General features: G+C 56.5%; 1 protein-coding gene across 2 annotated transcripts in view; it reads left to right on the top strand.

The window, feature by feature from the left end:
* Window positions 1–21,047, top strand: part of AP1B1 (adaptor related protein complex 1 subunit beta 1) — a 44,736-nt gene that overhangs the window by 13,009 nt on the left and 10,680 nt on the right. For both annotated transcript variants that reach the window (XM_065904340.1, XM_065904341.1), the window contains exons 2-14: window positions 1,260–1,322; window positions 4,305–4,410; window positions 6,981–7,116; window positions 8,066–8,311; window positions 9,722–9,912; window positions 10,550–10,771; window positions 12,935–13,055; window positions 13,410–13,505; window positions 14,448–14,563; window positions 14,840–15,005; window positions 19,547–19,645; window positions 20,050–20,309; window positions 20,829–21,030. In XM_065904340.1, coding sequence (XP_065760412.1) covers window positions 1,286–1,322; window positions 4,305–4,410; window positions 6,981–7,116; window positions 8,066–8,311; window positions 9,722–9,912; window positions 10,550–10,771; window positions 12,935–13,055; window positions 13,410–13,505; window positions 14,448–14,563; window positions 14,840–15,005; window positions 19,547–19,645; window positions 20,050–20,309; window positions 20,829–21,030 — 1,998 coding nt within the window. In that variant the 5' untranslated portion in view covers window positions 1,260–1,285. The remainder of the gene's footprint in view (window positions 1–1,259; window positions 1,323–4,304; window positions 4,411–6,980; window positions 7,117–8,065; window positions 8,312–9,721; window positions 9,913–10,549; window positions 10,772–12,934; window positions 13,056–13,409; window positions 13,506–14,447; window positions 14,564–14,839; window positions 15,006–19,546; window positions 19,646–20,049; window positions 20,310–20,828; window positions 21,031–21,047) is intronic.

Here is a 21,047-nt window from a genome sequence, read left to right on the forward strand (position 1 = left end):
CCCACCTGGGGGAAGGAGAATTCTGCATCCATAGAGCACAGGTGCTGAACTCAGAGGGACCTGAAACGCCTCCCAGTCCAGTCACTTACAAGCCACGTGACCTTGGGCAAGTTACCTGACATCCCTGAGCCTTGGCTTCCTCATCTATAAAAGAGGATAAAATCAGTTACCTTATTGGTAGGATTAAATGAGATAATGGGTATAAAGCCCCTGGCATTAATAGGAGTTCAGTAAATGATAGCTTTTTATTTTTTATTTTTTGTCGCATAACACATCTTATGGGATGTTAGTCCCCCAACCAGGGATCAGACTCATGCCCCCTGCTTGGATTTGCAGAGCCTTAACCACTGAACCACCGGAAGTCCCCAGTGATAGCTTCTTAATAAATGTTAGAACAACCCCAGAAGCCTCTTGGCTCCTTTGTGGCTTCTTTTGTCTCTCATGTGTTGACCAAGAAGAAGTATCGAGGTTCCACGTGGTCGGTGCTCAGTAAATGTTGAGTGAACGAGAGGGCCGTGGGGCTCTCTTTGCCTTGTTGCCTCAGACCAGCACTTCACACCATGTTTTATGTCAGGAGCTGTCCTGAGAGACGCTTTGAGAGAACTAGCCAGTTAGGTTTGGAGACTGCTGTGGAGCTTGCAGTGTGCCGACTCCCGCTCTCTCTGGAGAAGCTTAATGCCTGTCACTGTTAGAGAAGCCTGAAAACAGCTGGGGAGAGAAGTGCCCCCCTCGCTTTTTAAACCCGGTGTTTTCCAAGCGCTTTTGACTCTGTAGGCAGTGATAGTACCTTCCTGAGGCTGTGATAAGCTCACATGTGCAGAGCACTTAACACAGTGCTAGACAGAGTGAGCGCCGTGTAGGAGTTGCCGTAACCATGCTTGTTACGTGCTTTTTCATCCTTGGACTGTTAACAAAGTATTGAGCCATTCCCTTATTCATGGGCATTTATTTCCAGTGGCACATTGTTACAGACAGTACTGTAGAGTGTAAAACCCTCATTTCCTGTGCAGATATTTCCATGGGAGAGATTCCTGGGAGTAAAACTGCTGGGCCAAAGGATATGCTCATTAAAAAATGTGATAGATCCTTCAGAGTTACCTTCCAGAATCCAGTCAGCTGTTATCCAACAGCTCATGTTGTCCAGTAAAACCATGAGAAGCTCTCTTCCCTTGCTATGCCTGCACTGGATCATCCTCCCCTCTTGTGAAATCAAAATGGAATGGAACACAGGGCAAGTCACTTTTTCTTCTGTCTTGCAGAGTCTGGCCACAGATAAGGGACCAAAATGACGGACTCCAAGTATTTCACCACGACTAAGAAAGGTACTGTTCGTTTCATCGTGGGATCTTCTCCCCTCTCTGCCCTGTATTTCCGCTTGCTCCCTGCAGGAGTTGGAGGTGAGGGCGGGTGGAGCCTGGAGATGAGTGGCAAGAATCACACAGAGCATTTTTAACCTTGTGGATCCAGAAGTTTGAACTGCTGATGCTGTAAGAAGTTGACCACTTCCTTCGGAATTCCAGAAGGAAAAGGCATTAGCTCCAAGTATAGAGGAAAAAAAGGTCCTCTTTTGTTTCCCATGGCTTTGAGTTGGCTAAAATGAGGGATTTTTTCCCCACCTCCAGAGGAAAGAAAGCACATAGTCCTATCAGCAATTCCGCAGTGATGACTGTGCTTCTCTGGTCCATACCCTTGAGCGCGTGTTTTACGTGATTGAAGTCAGAGTTTATATCCTGTTTTTCATCTGACAGTATCATAATCATTTCCCCACAGTTCTGAAGACTCAAGTCTGTTGAGTTGCTGCCTTGAAATTTGCTAAGCTAGCCTTGTGTTGTTGGGTGTTGGAGTTGTTTCTGCTTTTCAGGAAGTGGAGTTTGCTGTAGTGGCTGACAAGTGTGCTTTACCCCTGTAAGCATCTTTCTGTCTGGCCCTTCCTTCCTCCTTCCTTCCATCCAAGTGAGATTAGCGCTCGCCTCCTGAACAGATGAGGAGAGTCTGTCCTTGGGTCAGCAGAGCCAGGACCTGCGCATCAGGCGTTCGTTTCTCCAGCCAGCCACTTTCCCCGAGTCTCTGCCGTGTGCAGTGGAGGAGACGCGTGGAGTCTGACCTGGCTTTGCTTGCTGTTGGGCAGAGAGGACAGTTTATTAAGTAGTAATCACTCTAAATGACTGTGGGTGCTGTGATATGGGAGGGGCCAGTGTGGAGCTAGCCAGGTAAAGAGGGGGAGGGGAGGGGAGGGGAAGGTGCTGGGCCCAGGGTCCATCCAAGGAAAGGGAAGCCTGGCCCAAGGAACTGAAGAGTGGGATGGAAGGAGAGGTGGAGAGGCATACAGGGCCTGGTGAACCGGGCCACCCGGGATGGGGGGGAACAGTGCTGAGAGTATTGGGTCAGTGTGGGGGTTTCGTGGGTTTTCTTTTGAGGAGAAAGTCTAAGGAAATGTCTGGGACCAAACTTGACACCAGCGATGGTTTTAGGCAAGAAGAGATCAGGGTCAGATTCTAATTAAGGATCAAGGTAGGTGAGGCTGGGGGAGGCAGAGGCACAGCTCGCAGGGGAGATGGTGTTGCCTGAGCTGGGGAGGAAGGCCGGGGCGCTGCTGGGGGGACGGGTGCCTGGTGTGTGACTGCGGAGGAGGGCTTGGTGGCTGACTGGATCCGGGCCCATCACAGGAAGGAGGCGTTTCAGAAGCAGGCCGATTCCAGGTTCACTGCACTAGCCTTCTTGGGGCCGAGGAGACCTGGGCCTCGATCCATCAGTTGACTCCCAGTTGTACTGAAGCTGGTTAAGCATCTCAAACAAAGCAGGGGCCTCCGGGCAGCAGGACTCAGGGTGGGTCATGGGGTCTGTTGAATCCCACATCAGGGACACACAGTCCCCGGTCTCCTGGAGGAGAAGGGCATCTGTCCCGTCAGCGCTCCAGAGCCTTGGGTTTGAACTGCAAACTCTGCAGATTTCTCCCGGCTCTGCTGAGCAATTTCCTCAGTGTGGCCTTTCCCAGCTGCGCTGCCTGACTGTTCTCAGTTAACCTGTTTATTGCCTCCCATCACAAGTACTTTGCTGAGCACCATATTGTTCAGTCATTAAAAAGAAAAAGAACAACGAAAAAAACCTTTTTTTTTCCCCTTGTAAATCCATCCAGAACTTCCTGTAGCACTTCCCCCGGCCTTGATAGTTTCTGCTTCACCCCCACCCCGAGCAACCTGAGAGGGTAGTCTGGGACGCTCCTACAAAAAAGGGAGCCCAGACAAAGAGAGTCATGTGGCAAGTTAGTAATAATCACGGCCACCTTTCATGCTGGCCACTGAGCGCCAGGCACTGAGCTGAGCGTTTCGCCACTGTTACAGGAGAGACTTCAAGGGCCCAGGTGAGGCCCAGGGTGCAGACGAGGAAGTGCGTTCAGAGAAGCAGAGCGAATGTCCTGGGTCGGCCAGAGCACGCAGCCTCTGGAGCTGGCAGACCTGGTTTTGAATCTTGGCCTTCCTTCTCATGGCTGTGTCCCTTGTCTAGTTCCTGAACCTCTTCTATTCTCTGTTTGCTCATCTGCAAAATGGGGGAAAGTATGGAGCTGCTGTGAGGGTGAAATGCGAAGAGGCCTGGGAAGAAGTTACGGAGGCGCCCGGGGTCAGAAGGCGGCTCAGGAAGGCAGGCTGCAGCTGTGTTGAGGGCAGGCGGCCTGTCTCACGCCGCCGTCTGCCCCTTGACCTGTCACTGGGGCTGTCAGGAGCCTGCTCCCCTGTCCACAGCAGCGCCTGGAACAGGCCTGCTTCCTCACCTGCTTTTTTCCCATCCTCAAGTTCTTACGAACGGTTTATCAAGCCCCGGAGCCCATGTGGGCCAGCTGAATTCCCATTTTCAGATCTGAGCCACCACTTGTGGCTCAGGAAGTGAAACCCTGAGTGAGCTCTTTTAACTTGAGGCTCTAGGAAAACAGGAAAAGCCATGTGTGGGAATTGAGCAGATCCTGCTCTCCCCCCTCAAACCTCGCGTCCCCAGGTTCCATCCCGCGCTGGGTGCGGTGGCTGAGGAGAACCTACACTGCTCTGTATGTTTTTTAGCTGTCTAGCTGAACAGGACCTGTCCGCACTGTTCTTGTCTCCACAGCTTCCATGGTTCCTCTCCCCTCAGTTCAGCGTGACCTCCAGGCTTCCATCCGCTGCTGCCTGCCCCACTGAGCCCAGGACCACAAACTGGCCTCAGCGGGCAGCAGAGTGTCTTCCCCGCCTCCTTCCCGTTCTTTGGGAGGTTGGGGACTGGGCATCGCCCCCTGGCAGGGGGAGATAGATCACTCACACTGCCTGCTTTTTTAGGGGAGATCTTTGAGCTGAAGGCGGAGCTGAACAGTGACAAGAAGGAGAAGAAGAAGGAGGCGGTGAAGAAAGTGATCGCGTCCATGACTGTGGGCAAAGATGTCAGGTGTGCAGGGGTGGGCCGACTGCGGTTGGGGGCGCCGGAAGAGGGGGGCTTTCGAGCTTGGGTCCAGTTCAGATCCCCCTTTAGGCATCCCTAAGGACACGTGTCTGCCCGCGTGTCATTCCCTTCACAAACCTCCTTTCCAGACAACAGGTTTTGTTTGCAGAGGTGTTCTCAGATGTGCTCAGATGCTGACGGGGTCAGGCAGTCATGGAGCAAGTGAAGTGGGCTGGGTTGAAAAGGCAGCGGAAAGCAAAGTGAAAGTGGTGTGCGCCCCGTCAGGAACTCCAGAGGACATTGCTGCTGGGGAAATGACCCCAGTGTAGCCAGGTCTTTTGGTTTTTAAAAAGAATGGGGAATCTAGAATTTTTCATTTTAAATCTCCCTGTTTTAGACTGCCAGATGAGGAAATTCCCTGGCAGCCCCATGGTTAAGACTCAGTGCTCTCACTGCTATGAGCCCGGTTTCCATCCTTGGCCGGGGACCTCAGATCCTGCACTGAAGAAATAAACACTGTGCAGGCAAAGCCCACCTGCAGGTCGGGCTTGTGCGTCTGTTGCCAGAGCAGGTCACATGTAGACTTGTGGCCACGCCTCTGTTCACGCTTCTTCCCAGCCTGGAATGTCCCTTCCTGTTTTCCATTTACCCTGCCACCGCCCTCATCATGCCCTGAATACGCAGCACTTGCTGTGTTCCCATTGCTAATCCTAAATTCTAGATGATGTTCTTATTTTTGTTACTGTTTCTTTGGCCTCACTGCCTGGTTTCAGGGATCTTAGTTCCCTCACCAGGGATTGAACCCAGGTCCCTGGCGTGAGAGCACCGAGCCCTGACTACTGGACCGTGGTGGAATTCCCTAGACTGTCCTCGTCTTACCTGAGCCTGTGCTTCCCTTCCCACCCCACCGCCAGGCCCCCAGGGGCAGGGCTAGGCTTATGACACTTAACAGTGGCAGAGTGAGAGTCGGAGAACACCTTTAGCTGTTTCCCTCGCGGTCCCTCGTATCCTGTGGGTGAGGGAGGCTCTCCTGCCAAAGAAACCAGAAGCAATGACTGCCCCGGGGCCACGTGGGCAGCCTGGGTGACGGAGAAAGCTGACTCACGCCCAGCCCTTCTAAAATGCAGGCGCAGGGTGCCTTCCTCCATTTCCCCTCTGCTGTGCCCTTGTGGTCTCCAGCCCGTGCCTGGTAGGCCTGGATGTTAACAGGGAGCGGCTCCCTATCTGGATCCTTCAGCAGGATCCTACTGAAGACTCCAGGCTTCTCCGGGGATTGCCCTGTCCCATCGCCACGCTCAGCAAGGGACCTCCTCACATCGTCACAGGAGAGGCAGTTCTGCAGAGAAACCTGTGGAAGACAGAGCAGCCTTGGGATCCGGTGTCTGCTGGAAAACCGGGCCTCCTTCCAAGACACCTTCCTCCCAGGACCACGTTGCTCTCCTTCAGTTAGAACCCCTGCCTGTCACAGAGGAGGCACCTTTGTTCTCTCTGATGAGCTTCTGCTGGTGTGACAGACCAGGAAAGCGAGGCGGGCTCTCAGCTCTCCCCTTCCTGGCCTGGCGTCTTCCAGGGTGACACGGTAGCTTCAGCAACTGGACCTACCTGGCTCTCCAGGCTCAAGAAGCTCACTTTCCCCCTCTTAAGTCTCTGTTCCCATGTCTTTGCCCGTAAAGTCATGAAAACTGAGAAGAGAAGGTGATAATTTCAGAGACAGGAAACCGACCACTAATTGTATTTCTCATCTCAAGGAGCCTGTGACCCCAGGACTGTGGTTGCCATGTTGGGAAGTGTTCTGCCCGGTGTATCAGCACTCATGAGCACAGGCTTTGGGCTCAGGCCTGGCACCTCAGGCAGTTACTTGTCATCTGTGAGCCTCAGCTTTGTCTTGTTAAATTGGGGATAATCTACAGGGTTCTCCGGGCTCTTAAACGAGATCACACGAAAAGTCCTCAGCACCAAGCCTGGCTTGTGGTGTGTGCCCTGTGTCCGTGGGCTGGTTTTCAGGGAGTGCCTTCTGGTGTCCACGGTCCAGCCCAGCCCTGCTCCCCTGAGCCCTCTGCAACCAGCAGCCTGATACAAGTGGCCACGTCAAGTATCAGAGAAGGAAAAACAGTCATTTTCATTTCTGTAGCACCTCCTAAGTGTCAAGGACTAGACACCCTTAAGTTTGTTGTCTCTTTAGTTATAACAAGGGCCCTGTGAAACGGAAATTGTTATTTCTCTTTCTTGCAAATGAGAAAATCGAAATGGGGGATACAGAAATTTTCCCAGCTTGATACAGCCAGCACGAGGCAGAGCTGGCTTTGAGCCAGGTCTGATAGACTCCAGAGCTCATGTATGAAACTTGTGAAAAGACCAGAGGACATTTTAGCTTTTAAAATCAACCTTTGGAATTCCATTTCTACCAACACATGCTCAGGGTGACGGATCTGGCGCCCTGCCTTTACTGGGAAGTCCTGTTACGTTTCCTGCCCCCTTTCCACACCCCCTCCTCCCCAGCCCCCATCAGCTGCCCGAAGAGTCCTCCTCTTCTTTTCTTTGGGCTTCCCCACACTGACGTGGCTCTGACCTTCCAGTGCCCTCTTCCCCGACGTGGTAAACTGTATGCAGACGGACAACCTGGAGCTGAAGAAGCTGGTGTACCTGTACTTGATGAACTACGCCAAGAGTCAGCCCGACATGGCCATCATGGCCGTCAACACCTTTGTGAAGGTGCGGAGGAGCTGGGCGGGGCCGGCAGGGCTGCTCACCGCTCAGTCTCCCTGGGCGCGGCACCACGGCCCGGGGTGGAAGCAGGGAGGCTCCTTTCTGCCCGTCTGACTCCCCTCTTGGGGGCTCTTCCCCCAGTGGAGGGCTCACATGCCGCAGAGCCTGCTGACTCGTTCTGAGGTCGCCCCAGGCCCATGGGTCCCCGTGGCCCTGTATCGTTTACAGTCCCAGGATGCAGCCAGTGTCTTAAGGCCTCTTACAGCCCTGCTGGACCTCGCCCCCTTCTGCATGTTCTGTCCTCCAGGTGGAGGATAAGCAGGGACTCGCATTGTTAGCTCTGCGCACCTTTAAAACCTTAGCTTCCCAATCCTATCTGCACCCACACGTGGGTGAATGGGGATTCTGTATCCCAGTAGGAAAATTGAGGGTTGTAGTGCTGGGTGGATGCAGCTCAGATTGTGGCTCTGCTCTGTGACCGGCTGAAGTCCTGACCCTCCTGAGAGCCTCAGCTCCCTCACATGTGAAATGGGAATAGCATTGCCTGTCTGCTCTGGATATCAGAGGGAACCGTGCAAAGCCTGCTCTCTGGCAGATGCTAGGCGCCTCTGTGTGTGGGTGTGTTCGGTCGCTTCAGTCCTGTCCAACTCTGTGTGACCCCATAGACTGTGGCCTGCCAGCCTCCTCTGTCCGTGGGGTTTCCCAGGCAAGAATGCTGGAGTGGGTTGCCACTTCCTTCTCCAGGGGATCTTGCTGACCTGGGGATTGAACTGGCATCTCTTATGTGTCCTGCAGTGTCAGGTGGGTTCTTTACCTAAGCCGCCAGGGAGGCCCAGGTGCCCACACGTGCCCTTCGTTTTGATGCTGTTGGCCGCAGTCGGGGGGAGACCCCACGGCAGCCGTCTGGTGTTGCTCAACCTGCCTCTGCCCCTGGCCAATGGCTGGTTCCCCTCAGGACTGTGAGGACCCCAACCCCCTCATCCGGGCCCTGGCGGTACGGACCATGGGCTGCATCCGCGTTGACAAGATCACAGAGTACCTATGCGAGCCACTCCGGAAGTGCCTGAAGGACGAGGACCCCTACGTGCGCAAGACAGCGGCTGTGTGCGTGGCCAAGCTCCACGACATCAATGCCCAGCTGGTAGAGGACCAGGGCTTCTTGGACACCCTCAGAGACCTCATCTCTGACTCTAACCCCATGGTGAGTCTCTCCTGCCCGCTCTTCCACCTCCACCCTCAGGGTTGCTGGGGAAGCCCTGGGCTTTGGGCCTCCTCCAGGCAGCCCCGGTTCTGGGCAGGCAGAGCCCTGCGGGTGGGCTAGCTGCTCTCCTACCCGCAGGGGTTTGGGCGCCATCTTTGGAGTGAGCGTCTCTGCGCAGCCTCTCTAAGGAGCCGTGTGGCCACAGGCAAGCTGCCTGACCTTCCCGAGCCCCCCTTTCTTTCTCAGTAAGCTGGATCTATTTCTGCGCGGCTGTCGGAAGTGTTGAAGGTGGTGTGCCTGGCATAGCCTGGCGCACAGCGGCTGTGCCCTCCTCCCCCTTCCAGTCACCGTTGTCATCACTGTCCTCTCACCAAGACCATCAGAGAGCTCTGACCGGGAGGGGTCCCCTCCCCACTTCTTGCAGGGCCGTAGAGGCTCACCCTGGGAGTAGCGTAGCCTGACGCACCGGGCTCAGTGCACGTCTGGGAGGGGAGCTGGCTCCTCGTGGTGGTGGTGGCCGCAGTTTGGAGAACAGTTGCTGCTACTTCTAAGTCACTTCCGTTGTGTCCGACTCTGTGCGACCCCATAGACAGCAGCCCACCAGGCTCCCCCGTCCCTGGGATTCTCCAGGCAAGAACACTGGAGTGAGTTGCTATTTCCTTCTCCAGTGTGTGAAAGTGAAATCGCTCAATTGTGTCTGACTCGTAGCAACCCCATGGACTGCAGCCAACCAGGCTCCTCCATCCATGGGATTCTCCAGGCAAGAGTACTGCAGTGGCTTGCCATTGCCTTCTCCGTTGGAGAACAGTGGGGCCATGTTTAAAATGAAACGTACGACCGGCCCCCCCAGACATCTCGTTCTGTGTCCCTCTGAGACACCCATCGCCGGTGGGCGCCCAGTGGCCAGTACAGGGATGCCATGGAGCGCTGCTTGGTTAGGGGAGAGTTGAAAACCACGCAGCACCCCTGTGGGAACAGTGGCTCTCATGGAGGAAATGGTTGCAGCCCGGAGCTTCACCTGGAGCCCTCTGTGCTCCAGCCCCCCGCTGTGCCCACCACCCCGAGGGGCTCCGCAGGACGCTTCTGGCTCTGAGAGGCACGGTGGTCAAGCCTGCAGCGAGCTGCTGTAGCTGGCAGAGTGTGACTGTGTGTGAGGTCGCTCTCTCTCGCCGGGAACCCTGAGGAGCTCTCTCTTGTTGTGGTTTTCTCTAATGGCGGGCACACTCAGCTTCAGCTCACAGAGGAGTCAGTGAGCGGGTGCCTGCAGTGGCTCTCGGTGCTCCAGACCTTGCCCTTCGGGTCACACCCCTTTCAGGATGCTTGCGCTCTGACCGGCCACTGTCACGAGCTGCCTGCTGCCCTTGCCTGTGAGCAGCACCCCAGCCTCTGCCTCCTGCACCCTCCCCACAGGTGGTGGCGAACGCGGTGGCCGCCCTCTCGGAGATCGCCGAGTCTCACCCCAGCAGCAACCTGCTCGACCTGAACCCGCAGTCCATCAACAAGCTGCTCACAGCCCTGAACGAGTGCACCGAGTGGGGCCAGATCTTCATCCTGGACTGCCTGGCCAGCTACACGCCCAAGGACGACCGGGAGGCCCAGAGGTGAGCCCTCTGCCCAGGGCCTCTCCCTGCTGACCACCCTCAGACCCAGAGCCAGGCAGTCAGCCCTCTGCTCGCTGAACCTAGGGCCTGCTCAGGCAGCTGACGAGAGACGTCGGTCACTGCAGACTCAGGCGGGAGGTGGACAGCATGAGAGCCACCATTCACTGAATCCCACTGGGTGCCTGGGGTTCTGTGGGCGCTTCCCCCGCGTGTGGTCATCTTTAGAGCAGCTTCATTATTGTCTCTGGTTCACTGGGAGGTGGAGGAGGTCACAGGTCTCCCGGTCAGGTCTCCCCTGACCCTTGGTGCTAACCAGCATGGGGCCCTGCCTGCTCTGAGTGCCCTCACGACAGAAGGCAGGGAGCTGACATTTCTCCAGTATTTACTGACTGCCAGGCACTATGCTCAGTGCTGGACACGCACTGTCTCAGTTAAGCTCCCAGCAACCATGTGCAGTTGGCATCTTCCTCTCCCATGTTTTAGATGAGGAAACTCAGGCTCCGAGTGGTTTTGACCTGCAGGAAAGAGAATCGGGATCTAGATCTCCCTCCTACAGGAGACATGCTATCTGATAACTAAAAACAGGGTGCTTCCCCCGTTTGTCTCTCCTGTTTGCCCCCCTTGGAACGGACCGCAGCATCTGTGAGCGGGTCACCCCCAGGCTGTCCCACGCCAACTCTGCCGTGGTGCTGTCGGCCGTGAAGGTGCTGATGAAGTTCATGGAGATGCTGTCCAAGGACCTAGACTACTACGGCACGCTGCTCAAGAAGCTGGCGCCGCCCCTGGTCACGCTGCTATCGGCCGAGCCTGAGCTGCAGTACGTGGCCCTGCGAAACATCAACCTCATCGTGCAGAAAAGGTAGCGGGACTGCTGCATGTGGGCACTGTGTGCCCCAGGCTTGGGAGGGGGCGGTCTCTGCTGAGAACGGGGGCTCCGAAGGGAAACTGGCCTGTCACTGGCTAGGGTATCTCAACGGCTTACGCCAGGGATTCCTAGCCACTGGTACCTTTGAACCACAGGGGACATTTGGCAGCATCTGGAGACATTCTTGGTTGTCGTCATGGGGGCTGCTGCTGCTGGCATCTAGGGGTGGAAGCGGGGAGGCTACTCCACAGTCTGTGGTGCACAGGAGCGACCCCCACCCCCACCCCCAGAACGCCAGCAGTGAGAGGCTGAGAAGCCTTGGCTCAGCCTGGGCAGGTAGAGGCTAGCATGCGCTTCTTAACCACAGACAGTGGCTGGGCCGAGCCCCCATAGCCCTTCTGAAGCAGGGTGTGAGGTGGTGTGTGCGCATGCCTTCTTCCTGGGGAAGGAGTCCAAGCTCTGGAGGCTGGAGGGCGACGTGGACTCTGCATCAGCCCTAGGGCCGCTCAGAGTGCAGAGCACCCGTTTCTGTCTACCCCGCAGGGATGACCACAGCAGGGAGCCGCGGCTCCTGAGGGAAGGCACGGGGTGGGTGGGGCGAACAGGCCGTGAACCGTCCTGGGAGGGGCCGGCAGCTCCGTGCTGGGGTGAGGCAGGGCGGACTCTGCAGTTCAGCTTCCAGCCTCTCTGGTCAAACAGCTCCATCAGCAGCTAATTCAGAGGCAGAACAAGCCCTTCTCGTCCACGTTCTCTCTCAGAAGACTGCGCAGTCTCCCTGTCCTTGGAGCCTTGGTCTGGTTCTGAGCATGTGCCTGGGGTCCCAGAAGCGTCAGGGGAGTTGGGACGTTTGTAGAGGTTTGGGAGGTAAATTCGGGAAGGCTGTGTGAGTGTCTAAGCAGAGGACAAGACGGGAGTCGTCGTTGCAGTGTGGGGCGAGTGAGGTGTCATGGCCCGTGCAGCCCGATCAGCAGGAGGGGCTCCCTGTGTGGGGTTTATTTAACCAGTCAGCCTCCCAAGTGGCTGAGCTTGATGCTGAGGCCCCGCCAGGCCTGGGCCCCACATGCGTGGGGCCGCTAGTGCCGAGTCCTGAAGGCGGAAACCACCTCTCCAGCCATCCAATGAGGGACCCCACCGCCCCCACCCAGCACGGCCGAGGCCCCTGCGTCGCCAGGAGCCCTCCCACCCCACTGCAGCCTGCTCAGCAGCACTAGGGGCTCAGGGCCCCTCCTTCCTCCCGCTGCGTCTTCTCCCCTCATCCTTGTTCTGTTCCTCCTGTCTGTTGTGGACAGGCTGTGGGAGCAGGAGCCAGGTAGGGGTGGTGACTCTCATCTCACTCCCGCCCCAGTTAGCACTAGATGTGTGACGCAGGGCAGGCCACTCCCCCTCAGGTTTCCTCAGCTGGGAAAAGGAGGCAGGAGGTGCCCATTGAGGGAGGAGCACGGACACTTCTGACAGTGAGTGCCTTCTCTGAGGCAGGCATGCATCATGCCACGTGCTTTGTATCTGCCTCTCATGCAGGTGTCCGTGTTGGGGTCCCCAGGACCCCCACACACGCATCCAGAGATTCACTAGAAGGACTCACAGGAGACAGCGTATCGTCCCCATGGCTGAGGTTCACTGGCCTGGTTAGGCTGTACAGCTGGATCGTAGGGAGAAAGCCAGGTGGCGTCAGAGGAGTCCTCGCGCCGGCCTCCTGAGCTCCCTCCCCTGTCAGTCGAAGCACAGCCAGCCCCCTGTGTCCTACTCGGGAACAGTGGGCGCACTCTCGAGAGCCAGGTTCCCAGATGCCACGCCTTTCTAGGACTAGCAGCGCAGGCCTGCGACGGTAATGTTTCTGACAGATTGCTTCCCGTCTCATGAGTGAGAAGATGGCCTGAGGTCACCAACTAGAATTGAAACTGAGGCCTACTTCCAAGCCCGTTCCCTGGTGCCTGTGACCTGAATATGAAGTGTTTCTTGTTTCCTTTCCTGGGATGTGGTTGGACACGCAGGAGCTGGTCAGAACCCTGGTCACAGGTCCCCTGCCCAGGAGCGTGTGGCCATGGGCGTCACTGCCTCCACGGATATCAGGCTCCACGTCTGACCCCAGAAATGCCCCAGCAGTTGAGAGGCCCCTGACCTGCTCTTTGCTCTTCGGGCACCCTTGCCCACCCCCAGGCCTGAGATCCTGAAGCATGAGATGAAGGTGTTCTTTGTGAAGTACAACGACCCCATCTACGTGAAGCTGGAGAAGCTAGACATCATGATCCGCCTGGCCTCCCAGGCCAACATCGCCCAGGTCAGCAGAGGGTGGTGTCCGGGCCCTGGGCTCCATGAGCAAGCTCTCCACAAATGTTATTGGGTATTTTCGTGATTAAGGAGGCTGTTCTTTCTGTTATCACTTAATCGTCCATCCATCAAAGTGGATGAGTTTGCTAGATCACCCGAAACAAGGCTTGTCCAGCCCTGACAAGTCGTCCTTCCTGGTTTCCTCTGGGGCACCGAGAGCTCCCTCCCTCCCTCAGGACTCGCACCTTGAATGGGAGGCAGAATCCCATCGGGCTTGTGTCTGTGCTCACCCCCAGCCCAGGGATGTTCCGGGAGGGTGCCCTGCCAGATCCCCCCAGCTCCATCTCCTCTGTCTGGGCCACAGGTGTTGGCGGAGCTGAAAGAGTACGCGACTGAGGTGGATGTGGACTTTGTACGGAAGGCTGTGCGAGCCATCGGCCGTTGTGCCATCAAGGTGGAGGTGAGCCTCTGAGACCTGTCCTGGGTGGGAGAAAGGAGGAAGGGCAAGGAGTCCGAAGGCAGGAGACCAGTCTGATTCAAACAGAATCTGTCAGCTGCTCACGACCCAGCAGGGCCTGAGGGTCACGGCTGGAGCCCCACAGGCTCCCCATGCTACAGATTTGGCTCCTCCTCATCTGTAATCTCCCTTGGGCCTCTGAGTTGCTGCAGGTGAAATCAGCCCGTCATCATCATGGGATCTCCTGCAGCGTTAGTGCAGACGGTGGGGCAGCCCAAGCTGAAAGTGGCCCCAGTAGACTTCATGGACTTTGGGGCAGGGGGCTCTGCCTGCTGAATGTTTTAGCAAGTTTCACAATTCAACTGTCTGTGTGCCCTTTTTTCCAAATTGTCAAGGGTCACTCAGACCCCTGTGTCCTGGCCCTTCATCCCTCATATTCTCTGCCTCTGGAGATGTTCTTGGGCCACTGACCCGATACTCCTTAAATGGGTCCCTGGAGGCCAGGGGGTCCCTTGAGCCCTGCCTCTCAAGACATTTCCGCTTTGACACCTCTGATGGCAGTGAGGAGTCTCTCCCACAGTCTGACAGTGTGTTGGAGTTAGGGGGTGTGGGGAGGCCTGGGCCCAGCAGAGGCTTCCTAAGTGCTTTTGGTCACTGGAGCCCGTTCTGTGGAATAAGCAGAAGTGAAGCCCTGACCTCAGGGCTTGGCCTGGGAGAGCTCCAGAGCCCTCCCTGCTCTCAAGTTCTGCCAGCCTCCCCTCAGCCTCGTTCTGCCTCCCAGTGCCCCTGCCGTCCCCCAGCCACCATTCTGCATGCATCCTCTCACCTGTTACCTACTTGCTGCCATGGGCAGGGTGTGACTGGGCCCTTGACCGAGGCGGGCGGGCAGAGGTTGTGCTGGAAGTGGCCTCGAGGCCTGGCCCACGCTCTCCTCTTCCCACACAGCAATCTGCCGAGCGCTGTGTGAGCACGCTGCTCGATCTCATCCAGACCAAGGTCAACTACGTGGTGCAGGAAGCCATCGTGGTCATCAAGGACATCTTCCGCAAGTACCCCAACAAGTGCGTGGTCACCGCTCCCTGCCCGCGAGGACGCTGTAGTTCTGGGCGGCCGGGGATGGAGGGAAGAGGAGCACGGGGAGCGCTTGCTCTTCCTTATATCCCTGCTGCTCTGCTCCCCAGGCCTAAACAGGAACCAAAACGGAAAGGATAAAGCTCATATCCTGTTCCCCACCGGCCTCTCGGGCTCTTGTAGAGTAGCTGCCCATGTCTCTGGTCCCCTCACGGGCAGCCTGGGCGCCCTCGGTGCTCACACGCAGGCCGTGCCCTGGTCTCCAGGTACGAGAGCGTGATCGCCACGCTGTGTGAGAACCTAGACTCCCTGGACGAGCCCGAGGCGCGCGCCGCCATGATCTGGATCGTGGGCGAGTACGCCGAGCGGATCGACAACGCGGACGAGCTGCTGGAGAGCTTCCTGGAGGGCTTCCACGACGAGAGCACCCAGGTGAGGCGCGTCTGCGGGCCTCGGCCCTGCCCCTCCACTGCCGCCGGCGCTGTGGGGACGTTCATGTGAGAGGCGAACGGGTGGTCCCTCGCTGTGGTGCCTAAGGGGCTCTGAGGACAGTCTGTGGTGGAGGACTCTGAAAGCTGCAGATGTTTCCGGTTTTGTTGTTGTTTTTAATTAATTTATTTTTGCCTCTGCTCGATCTTCATGACTGCATGCGGGACTCTAGTGCAGTAGTCGGGGGCTACTCTCTAGCTGTGGTGCGCGGGCTCCCGTTGTGCTGGCTTCTCTCGTTGTGGGCACGGGCTCCAGGCACACGAGCTCAGTAGTTGCGTGCATGGGCTTGGTTGCCCGAAGCCTGCGGGATCTTCCTGGAGCACGGATCAACCTGTGTCTCCTGCGTTGGCACCAGGGAAGTCCTGATTTTGTTTTAATTTTGTATTTATGGTTGGATAGGTACTACATTGATTTAGTTCAAAACCTAAAAGACACAAAAGGATATATAGTGAAAATTCTGTTTCCTGTCACTCTCCTGGCCTTGAGTTCTCCTCCTGGAAAGCACCATGTTACTTGTTGGTTTCTGGGGGGAGGGTGGGTGGGCTTGCTTCCAGAGAGCGAGTTTAGGAACACACCAGCCAGTTCCTCCACAGAGACAAAAAATAGTCAATTTTCATCACTTGTGATACTTAGCGTTCCATAAAGTCAAATTCTGATTTAGTACGCTAAACCCTTGCTCCCAGGAGAAATAGAGTCGTGCTTCTACACACCTTCAGTCACCGAATGTTTATCTGCTGGTCAAGATAAACGTCATTACGTGTGTTTCTGTTTAAAGACACCTAGCTTAATACATTCCGTTGATTCATTAGCATTGAACTCGTGGCCAGCAGCTGTAACTCACGCCTGAACAAAGCTCATCTGACACATGTATTTTCTTCAAAGGCATATCTCAGCCTTCCTGCCCTCAGGAGCCCCAGAGAGCTCTCCAGCTCTACATTGGGGTGGGGTGGGCCCCTTGTAAACAGCAAAATCACCAACAAAAGGCCCCAAACTGTCAACAACCTGGCATGTTTACCATGAGCACTGAGCACCACCTCACTTGGTCTCAGCCAGGAGCTTATACGTCAGGCAAAGCACACATTCACTGCTCTGCACGTCTGTGAATGACTGTGAAGGTGCCATAAGCATGGGTTTCTGGGTCATGAGTAAATGTTAGCAAGCAGACAGATTTGCAGGTATGTCCTGTGTGAATCATGAGGACCAACTGTTTATATATTTCCTTCTCACTTATTTTTAAATATTACTTGTAGTAAACCATGCAAATTCAAACTGATCAGCAGGTTGTGTTTTTCCCTTAAAAATACGTCTGAAAGCCCTGACATTGTGAGAGCTTTTTACAGCTTCCTAGCTTTATGCAGAAGGACCCTGTTTAAGCAGGGTCCCTGACTGGTATGTAGGTGTCCAACCTTCTGCTCTTTTAAGCAGCTCTTCTGGGAGCGAGCTGTGGGAAGCTCGTCTGCAGGCGCAGCTGGAGGACGGGTTCTTAGGAGCGTGGTGCTGGTAGGAGGGCCTGCGTGTTGCCGGTCCGGGTTGCTGTGTCCAGACTTCCGTGGCATACAGGCAGTTCTGGTTTACACTCCCATCGTAGGGGCGGGGGACCCTCTCCTTGTCTCCTGGCCAGCCTAGAGCGTTCTCAGACTTGGTGTGTGTAAACTGCCCGCTTCCTGTGCCTCATGGGAGGCAAGAACTTTTATAAGAATACTTAGTGCTTTGTGATTTGGGAACTTACTTTAGATTCTTTTTGAGCCCCCCGTCCTGGCTTGTAAGCTTCTCCAGCCATGGGCAGGGGAGGGGCAGAGATCAAACTGTCAAAATCTGTTGGATCATGGAGAAAACAAGGGACTTCCAGAAAAACATCTGATTCTACTTCATTGACTACACTAAAGCCTTTGTGTGGATCACAGCAAACTGGAAAATTCTTAGAGAGACGGGAACACCAGACCATCTTGGCTGTCTCCTGAGAAACCTGTATATGGGTCAAGAAGCAACAGAACTAGATGTGGAACAACTGACTGGTTCAAAATTGGGAAAGGAGTATGACAAGGCTGTGTACTGCCACCCTGCTTATTTAACTTATATGCAGAGTACATCATGCGAAATGGCTAGTCTAGATGAATCACAAGCTGGAATCAAGACTGCCAGGAGAAATAATCAACAACCTCAGATATGCAGATAACACCACCCTAATGGCAGAAAGTGAAGAGGAGCTAAAGAACCTCTTTTTTTTTTTTTTAAAGAGTCTCTTGATGAGGGTGAAAAAGGAGAGTAAAAAAGCTGCCTTGAAACTCAGCATTCAAAAAACTAAGATCATGGCATCCAGTCCCATCACTTCATGGAAAGTAGAAGGGGAAAAAGTGGAAACAGTGACAGATTTTATTTTCTTGGGCTCCAAAATCACTGCAGATGGTGACTGTAGACATGAAATTCAAAGACACTTGCTCCTTGGAAGAAAAACTATGACAAACCTAGATAGCATATTAAAAAGCAGAGATACTACTTTGCCAACAAAGGTCCGTATAGTCAAAGCTATGGTTTTTCCAGTAGTCACATACCGATGTGAGAGTTGGACCATCAAGAAGACTAAATGCCAAGGAATTGATGTTTTTGAACTGTGGTGCTGGAGAAGAGTCCCTTGGATAGCAAGGAGATCAAACTAGTAAATCCTAAAGGAAATCAGCCCTGAATATTCATTGGAAAGACTGATGCTGAAGCTCCAGTACTTTGGCTACCTGATGCAAAGAATCGACTCATTGGAAAAGACCCTGATGCTGGGAAAGATTGAGGGCAAAAGAAGGGGACAACAGAGGATGAGATGGGTAGATAGCATCACTGACTCAATGGATGGTGATTTGAGCAAACTCCAGGAGATAGTGAAGGACGGAGGAGCCTGGTATGCTGCAGTCCATGGGGTTGCAGAGAGTCAGACACGACTTAGCAGCTGAACAACAAGCCCTGAGCTGCAGGCTGACTCGGGCCTCACTGTGTGTTGCGGGGGGAGGGGAAGCTAGGCAGGGACTCAGCCTTGGTTCCAGGCAGCACAGCAGACGGACAGGGGTGAATGAGTGCCAGCAGCCAGCAGCCCGGGGCTGGGGAGAGCTTGGTGAACAGTCCCTGTGTGGTGGTCGTGGTGGTGTTGACAGTAGCCATGACCGCTGTTGTGCCTCGGGCAGAGGACACGGTTCTTTCCATTTGTTGTCTCGTTGACTTCCCGTCCCCCCTGTGAGGCATTTCATCTGTTTTAGAGAGGAGGAAGCAGACTCAGCAGTTAAATGACTGGTCCAGGGTCACCAGCTGGAAAGTGATGAAATCAGCATTCAGAGGAAGTGCTGTCTAGCTCTGGCTCCAAGTCAGCTGCCATGGCTCCCAAGAACCCCTGAAGTAGGCTGCGCCTCTCCCTCAACAGCTGAGGGTGAGCGGCCTTCTCCCGGCTACCCGGCCAGGGTCTTGAGCCAAGTCTGGAAGCCAGTCCCCAGCCGCCTCTTGGAGACAGCCAGCCTGCTCCTCCTCCGTTGGCCTCTGTGTCCCCAGAGCGCAGGGACTTTGGATGCTCCTGCCTCCCAGCATCAGCCCGCCCTGCGCACCAGGCAGCTCTGCTGCTTGTTTTCATAAGTGCCATCCTTCGGACGGGCCCAGAAGCTGCTGCCAGTCCCGCCACCGCCCTTCTGCCGCAGTCCCGTCCCTGACACCATCTGGGGAGCCTCTGGTTGTCTTCCTGTGCCAGGGCTGACAAAATGAGATGGGGCTAAGGAAGGGCTGCGTGCGGAGAACTGTTCTTTCAGAGGTGTGTTTTTAGTCAGCAAGTGTTTTTTTTTTCTGGCAAGTTTCTCTTAAGTGCCTATTTCACGCCAGGCTTTGGAGTGAACGAATGCCAGGGATGCAGCAGGGGCAGACTCGAACCCCACCCTCAGGGGCTGTCTGCAGGGCAGCCAGGAGGCTGGAAAGCGTTGCCAGGACTGTGGGGCGGCGCCAGTGAAGGGGGTCTAGAGCTGCAGAAGAGGGGAGGGGACATGGGAGGCATGCTCAGGTGCAGACAGGGCGGGCAGGAGGTGGGGCTGCTGGGGGCCGGGCGGGCATCGTCCCACCTCGGGAGGAAGGCTCTCTGGGCCCAGTTGTCCCGTCTGCCCGGCATCCCCGGCTCTCGCTCCTTGTTGGGGGATGGTCTCCGGTAAGCCCCCCAGGCACATGTGTTGCCCTTATGAGCTGAGCCCCTGGCAGCTGTGGGCCCCGAGCCCCGATGGGTTTCTGGGGCCCTGGCGCCGGGCAGCAGTCCCCAGCCTGCCTGGGGCGCCGCACAGCTCCGCAGCCAGCTCCTCCTGACCATTCGGGCCAAGGTCCAGACTGCTCGGCCCGGCCACCCCGCTGCTGGCCTGGCCTGTTTGCGTGGCCAGCCCAGATCCAGGAGAGCCGCTCTCGGCCTTTGAACGCCCTTTCGGTCTCTGAGGTCCAGAGCTCACCCTCCCCGCTCGCCTCCTCTCCGTCCTCAGGTGCAGCTGCAGCTGCTGACAGCTATCGTGAAGCTCTTTCTGAAGAAGCCGACAGAGACCCAGGAGCTGGTGCAACAGGTCCTCAGCTTGGCCACGCAGGTGCGTGCGGCCTCCCTGCGGTGCCCAGCTGGCCCTGGCTCCACCCCTCCACCCAGGGAGCCAGACTGGGAGTCACGCCCCTAATCCCCAGCTCAGGAAGCTCAGTCAGACAGATAGGGAGGGCGGGGGTGGGGGCGATGGGGAGCCAGCCTGTAAACCCAGAGCAGAGGGAAGTCCCTGAGAACCGGGAGGGCAGGCCGTGCAGGGGGCAGGGAGCAGAGGCAGGGGCAGGCTGGCCTGAGGGGAGCCAGGGGGCTGGGCTGCGTCCGCTCTGCGCCTAAAGGGGCAGGCTCCCACCAGCACTCAGGCAGTCAAGTTAGCAACCCTGTGACCCCCTGTTGTGGGGCTCCCCCTCCCCATCACCCATGTGCTTGGCGTTTCACGCCCTTCTCGTCACCTCCCAGGACTCAGACAACCCGGACCTGCGGGACCGCGGCTACATCTACTGGCGCCTGCTCTCCACAGACCCCGTGGCTGCCAAGGAGGTGGTGCTGGCCGAGAAGCCGCTCATCTCGGAGGAGACGGACCTCATCGAGCCCACGCTGCTGGACGAGCTCATCTGCTACATCGGCACGCTAGCCTCCGTCTACCACAAGCCGCCCAGCGCCTTCGTGGAGGGGGGCCGGGGCGTCGTGCACAAGAGCCTGCCGCCCCGCACCGCCTCGTGAGTCCGGGGGCCAGTCGCCGGCCCACCTCCCCGGTTCAGTAGCACAGTGCTCGGGCCTGAGTCTGAGCAGAATTAGGATTCTAGCGGCCCTAGTGAATGCATCCTACACACCAGGTGTGGGCTAGGTGACAACAGCTCTGAGAGGCGTCCTCCCTGAAGAGAGGGACCAGAGGCAGGGAGCGCTTGAGAGCCTGGCGAAGAGCACAAGCCATAAGGCTGGGCTCAGACCCAACTCCGCCCGCCTCCAGGGCCCCAGTGTGCTCAGGTCCCGCCCCCGTGGCTTTCTGGCCTGGCTGTCCTGTCCTCCGGGGACCTTAAAGTGGACTGAGTTGGGGAATACAGATGGCCCGCCCTCCCCTCAGCCCGGAGCAAGATGGATCAGGCGTGGGAAGGGGAGGAAGTGGGGTGTAGACAGGCTTCCGGGACAGTGAGGGGGCGGATCCCAGAGATGGGGTCTGGCCTCCTGGAGACGGCACTGCTCCCCGCCCTGCTGAGCGTCTCCCCGTGTCCCAGCAGGAGCGAGAGCACAGAGAGCCCGGAGACAGCCCCTGCTGGAGCGCCCCCCGGAGAGCAACTGGACGTCGTCCCTACGCAGGGCGACCTGCTGGGCGACCTCCTCAACCTGGACCTCGGGCCTCCGGTCAGTGGCCCGCCCTTGGCCACCTCCACGGTGCAGATGGGCGCCGTGGACCTGCTTGGCGGTGGCCTCGACAGCCTGGTACGTCCTAGGCCCCT

This window comes from Muntiacus reevesi, chromosome 13 (genome assembly GCF_963930625.1).
Source record: "Muntiacus reevesi chromosome 13, mMunRee1.1, whole genome shotgun sequence".
NCBI lineage: Eukaryota > Metazoa > Chordata > Mammalia > Artiodactyla > Cervidae > Muntiacus > Muntiacus reevesi.